Raw genomic sequence first — 6,000 nt, 5'->3', positions numbered from 1 at the left:
GCGGGCGTCCCATCCTCCGCATCCTCCTCCAAGTCCTGGCGCGCAGGGAGGGAGCGCTGCGCTGCGCCTGGCTGCGCATCGCGGCCCGCTTGCCGCCTGCCCCCTGCCCTAGCTGGGCCACCTCCCCGGGCTGCGGGTGGAGGGCTACGGGGCGCTAACATTACGCTGTTTCCGGTTTTCCAGCGGGCTCTGTTTCCCCTCCCAAGGCGGCGGCGGCTGAGCGGCGGAGCCCCCCAAATGGCCTGGCCAGATGCGGCAGGTTTGCTGCTCAGCGCTGCCGCCGCCGCCACTGGAGAAGGCTCGGTGCAGCATCTACAGCGACAACAGCAGCAGCAGCAGCAGCAGCAGCAGCAGCAGCAGCAGCAGCAGCGAGAGGAGCAGCAGCAGCAGCGAGAGCGACAGCAGCAGCAGCAGCCGCCGCCGCCGCCGCAGCAGCATCTCCCGTCCCGCTGCGCCCCCAGAGCCGCGGCCGCAGCAACAGCCGCAGCCCCGCAGCCCCGCAGCCCAGAGAGCCACCGCCCGCTCGCGAGTCGCAGCCGCCGGCGGCATGAGGCGCGACCCGGCCCCCGGCTTCTCCATGCTGCTCTTCGGTGTGTCGCTCGCCTGCTACTCGCCCAGCCTCAAGTCTGTGCAGGACCAGGCATACAAGGCACCCGTGGTGGTGGAGGGCAAGGTACAGGGACTGGCTCCGGCTGGCGGCTCCAGCTCAAACAGCACCCGCGAGCCGCCCGCCACGGGTCGGGTAGCGCTCGTGAAGGTGCTGGACAAGTGGCCGCTCCGGAGTGGGGGGCTGCAGCGCGAGCAGGTGATCAGCGTGGGCTCCTGTGCGCCTCTCGAAAGGAACCAGCGCTACATCTTTTTCCTGGAGCCCACGGAGCAGCCCTTAGTCTTTAAGACGGCCTTTGCCCCCCTTGACACCAACAGCAAAAACCTCAAGAAAGAGGTGGGCAAGATCCTGTGCACTGACTGCGGTGAGTTGCCCCCTCCCTCTGCTGGAGAAGGGGGGAGGGAAGAGGTGATGGAGAATGGGGGTGGGGCGGGGAGGTGCTGCAGGTACCCAGGCCTGGCAGCGTCCGGCCGCTGGAGGGGGTGGGGCCACCCCTGGGCAGGGCGCCTTGCATGTGTGGGTGGGGGGGTTGAGGTTGAGGAGAAGTAGGATCAGGCTCAAAGTGTGCCAGGGTCGGGGGGGCTGGGGGGAGGCTCCGGCCTGTGCCAGCTGGGATCTGCGGCTGATGTATGGCATGTGGAGCTGGAAAGCTGCCATCATAGCCCAGTAGCGGAAGGAGAAACACGAAAAGGTCCGGGCGGTGCTGGCCTGAGGCTCAGTGAGTCAGGAGTGACCCTCCGAGGCCTCGCCCGCTCTGCTCCCAAGGGCCTGCCTTGCCCAGGCTGGCAGGGTCTGCAGGATCGGCTGGGTAGACTCTCAGGCTGTAAAGGCCTCCGCTTACAAGTTCTCCTAGGGAATGATCCCCCGCCCCCTCCTTCCTCTCCTGGGGCTCGCTGCTCTGCCATCCACACCGCTGGCGCAGGCAGAGTTGGACTTTTTCTGCTACTGTTTTTCGTCCTCCATGTGGCTCCTTTTTTCCCCCTCTATGGTGATTGCCTGTCTTTGCCGAGCGGGTAGCACAGCAAACCTCCAGGACCGCTAGCAGACACCCCTTTTAGCGATTTTTGGAGGATCTTACTAGAGCTTTGGATGATGATAATGATGAAATAGAGTAACTTACTTCTGCTGAATGCTGTTAAGTTCAGCTTTGACATCTTCCTGGCCGGATGTATCCACTGCATCTCTTATCTTCATGATGTTGGGTGCTGCACAAGAATGCAGGTGATTTGAAACAAATCACTGAATCTGGAGATCCCTGAAGCCGAGAATGGAAGTCAAAGAAATGTCAGTTTACGAGCTTTTTCTTTTTGTCCCTGAATCCAGTACTTACTTCTCAGTAAGATATTTAAACTGAATTGTCCCTTCATTGGAGTATTCTGTCAGCCTGTCCTGTGCTTATTCATATTGGGGTTTCATTTTGTTCTCAGGCTGAATCTGTGGCATTTGTTGACTCTGGACTGTATAACCACTGAATTTCCATAGATGACCTGGATTCTTAGAGAAGTTGGTATGTTTACCAGTTTACCAATTGAATCTGGTTAGTGTAGATAGCCTTGAGTAGCAAAATGTGTGTAACAGCTCATTGGAAGTTTTGCTGCTCTCTTCTTTCTAGATTAATGCCTTTGACTTTTGGAAGCTTCCCTCCCCCGCACCTTCAAGAGGCAAATTTTAGGAGTTTAGTTGTGGGAGTATATCTAGGCACTATGTTAAACTGCCATCACTTTAATGAGAAGAATCTTGGCAGTGTCTTAATAAGGAGAGAAAAAACTTCAGAGATAACAGCAGTTTATGGTGCTGACATTCTAAGGAATATTGTTGACTGTTTTTTAATGTTGGTTTTATGTTCCTAAATATTTTATGATGACAAGTTGAGACCAGTTAAGAATTTCTAATTTTTTATTCTATTAAGTATTTTGTCTGAGATCCCTTGGGAATCTGTGGAACTGTATTGTGCAGTAGGAAATAGACAGTAAAAACATTTACTGAACCTTGTTCAAGGACAGCTTCTGTTTGGGGTTTTGTTGAATTATTCCTGATAGGCAAAGTGCACATCTTCACATGATCTCTAGTCTGGGCCACTGAGGACCTGACCGTCATTGTCAGATATCCCCATAGAGTAGTAGGCTTCTCTGTCCCCTTGTTCTCCATCTCTTCCTTTCTCCTCCCAACACAATATGCCTTATCAGTTATACCTTGTTGGTTTTAGTGAACATTTAATAGTTTAACCACTGAATGCAGAGATCATGAAAGAGATAAGGGTCAGAAATATAGTCTGCTTTTAGTTCATGGCCATCTTATATTATTAAAATAGCATGTGTAGTATAGTTCTCAGAAAGATAAATTTAGGATTGCAATCACTGGTAAAGGGAAGGCCCTCACACATCATAAATTATAGAGGAGCAGGAATGTGTATGGCAGTAATGTTTTAGAATGCAAAAAATTTTGCTTTGAATTCATAGTGAATAGGGAGTCAGTTTGGGGAGTTTTACGTAAGCGGATTAGAAAGTAAAAGGCCTGTTTTGAGAGGAGACTTGTGGCATTGGTGATGACAAAAGAATATTAACTACATTTTCTTATTTTCTACCATGTGGTTAAAGAAAACAGGTACTGTAATAGTATAATTAAATAAGGAAACAAACTCATCCTATCTAACCACAACACCTTCCTTATGTTCAGCAGGAAATAGCTAACAAATTCATTTTCTGTTTTCTATTCTAAAGAAAGCCCTCTGGGCCACAGGGTCACTGGGAACATTTTCTCCTTGGAGCAGATTTGCCCGTTGCAAAATAGGGAAACTGGCACTTGGAAATGTGGCTGTTATATTGAGCAACTGAGGTTGAATTGTTACTTTGTTTAGCCAGTTCCTGCTCTGAGTGTGTCTGGATTCCAAGAGGTATATGTGCTTAAAAGTTGGCAATGCCTCAGTAGCATCAATGCGGGGTCACACTTCACATATTTTAAACGGTCCTCCTATATGGCTGATTTCAACTGTGAAATGTTGACTTTAAGTCTGTGAACTAAGGTGGACAACGGTAGGTGGGGGTCTTGCTGCATTGACAATATATTGTCAAATGTTAAATATCATCACTATGCAGAGGGGCATTTTTACAGCTCTCATGTGTATCATTTATCCAAAAATACTACCTCTGGTGGTAAAGAGTTGAATAAAATCTTTGCACTTCTAGAGGATTGCATACATGGAGGTGTTTTCTGTGCATTCCGTGAAAAGGAGAAGAAATGGAGTTAGATGGCCTTGCAGGGATTAGCAACTCTTTGACATGCTATAAAAGAATCCAGTTCTGCAAATAGTCTTGCATTTTCAAAGATGGTTGCATATATTTTGGTATAATTACACCCCATCTTGTTGCTTTCTTATAAACATGTTTTTAAGCTCTTTCCTTATTGAGTAAATGCAATAGTTAGCAATTAAAAAAAGAACATTTCTTCCACAGGGACTTTCTCATTTGCTACTTTCCAGAGTATAGTGTATTTTGTTGTTAAACATGAACAAGGTGTATTTCTTGGAGACTTTACATTCTTTAGAATAGTTTTATTTGTATTACTATTGTTGTTATTATTTTGCTGTACTATGGATTGAATTCAGGACTTTGTACATGCTAGGCAAGCATTCCACCACTGACCTACAATCCCCAGCCCTTTAAGAGAGTTTTAAATTAATTTGGCACCCAGAATTATATATTAGAGGAAGGTGGTTCACAAAATTCAGTATAGCAAAAGCGACTGCATATTTTTAAAATGCCATTTATTTAAAGAATCTTTTCTTCCCCAGCCAGCTGGAAACCCAGCTGTGCTTCAGCTTGAAGATGGGAAAATGAAACTAGATTAGAAACTGACCAGTCCTAGTGGTGAGGACAAGACTTGGTTATAGATTGTGGGATTGAATGGTCATCCTAATGTCATCATTTCTTGTCATAGTTGCTTTCCTCTGCAGAATTCGATTTTGGGGGCAGGAACAATATCTTATCTTTAAGGGCTTCTCTGTCCTGACTCCCCTGCCCAACCCTCCGTGTTTGGTACTGTGTCTTGCTTATAGGACTTTTCCTGAGTTCTGTTTGAATGAATGAAGTCAAGAGACATTCAAAAAGAAAGCCTCTAGATTCAAGCTAAAACAATCTTAACTCCCTGATCTCTGACACCAAGCCCTGGGCTGAAAAGCTGAGTATGAAGATAGTCTTTACCTGTCACTATGGGAACCTCCCCCAACCCCCAAGGAGTTCTTATCAACTAGAATAACCACAATATGCTTAATCATTGTGCTGGTTAGAGTTAATGGGATTTGAGCAGTAAGAATAAAGGTCTTGTTAGAGAAGATCTACTTAATTGGGGGACAGAGAGACAGATTACCATTCCTCTTCCCCCAAATTTAAACAAAAATAAAACAACTATTAGTCTGAAGAACAACCTAATTGAGATCTAGGGAGGATATTGTATTGACAGTCTAGGGGACTAACTTTCTTGTGGCCTCCAATCAAAGTAAACGTGCTTCCTCCTCACCTCTGTTATCTAAATATTTTAATTTTATTTCCTAATAACTATAAGCTTATTTATTTTTTTAGTTGTAGATGGAAACGATACCTTTATTTTATTTACTTATTTTCATGGGGTGCTTAAGGATCCAACCCAGTGCCTCACCTGGGCAGGAAAGCACTCTACCACTGAGCTACAACCCCAGCCCCCATTTGATCTTTTTAATAAAAATGTATTTAAATTTTTCGTTATATGGCTCAAAATTCAGAAAGTAAATAAGAATATATGATGAGGGCCTGGGGTTATGGCTCATCGGTAGAGCACTTTCCTCGCACGTGTGAGGCACTGGGTTTGATCCTCAGCACCACATAAAAATTAAAAAAAAAAAAGATATTGTGTCCATTTACAACTAAAACAAAATTTTAAAGAAAAAAAAGAACACATAGAGAAAAGGCTCCCTCATCCCTTTCCTTAGCTACCCAGCTCTAGGGCAATTATAAGATAACATTTTTGAAATGTGTATTTATCTAAAATGTGTATTTTTCTAAAAACATTTTTCAAAGTAGTCTTTCATTTTTCTTTTAACAGATGATAATGTTAATTTTGCCATTAAGCCAATTTTATGGTAAATTCTTCCCAGGTTTATATATATGTGTATGTGTGTATGTGTATATTATATGTATATGTATATGTATGTGTATGTGTATATATATATATATCTCCTAACCCAAATTTTCAACTATTTGGCTCCAATTATAGCTGACTCCTTTCCACCTTGAGTTATCTAGTCAAAGGATGCTCTTTTCCCCTTAATTAGTACTCTACTTCACAAGTATAATCTTAGGATCAGGAATGAAAATACCAACTTACTTTTCAGATACTTTGCCATTAGGAAGTTTTTCATG

General features: G+C 45.1%; 1 protein-coding gene across 5 annotated transcripts in view; it reads left to right on the top strand.

Annotated features, from left to right (window-relative positions):
* The first annotated feature begins 250 nt into the window (after positions 1 to 250).
* The window catches only part of Nrg2 (neuregulin 2), a 180,602-nt gene continuing 174,852 nt past the window's right edge, over positions 251 to 6,000 (top strand). For all 5 annotated transcript variants that reach the window (XM_026401274.2, XM_026401273.2, XM_026401272.2 and 2 more), the window contains exon 1: positions 251 to 971. In XM_026401274.2, the coding sequence (XP_026257059.2) occupies positions 251 to 971 (721 nt within the window). The remainder of the gene's footprint in view (positions 972 to 6,000) is intronic.

Source organism: Urocitellus parryii, chromosome 1, assembly GCF_045843805.1.
Source record: "Urocitellus parryii isolate mUroPar1 chromosome 1, mUroPar1.hap1, whole genome shotgun sequence".
Classification (NCBI taxonomy): Eukaryota; Metazoa; Chordata; class Mammalia; order Rodentia; family Sciuridae; genus Urocitellus; species Urocitellus parryii.
Note: the sequence above shows the minus strand (reverse complement) of the source record. Positions and strands in the feature narration are given on the sequence as shown.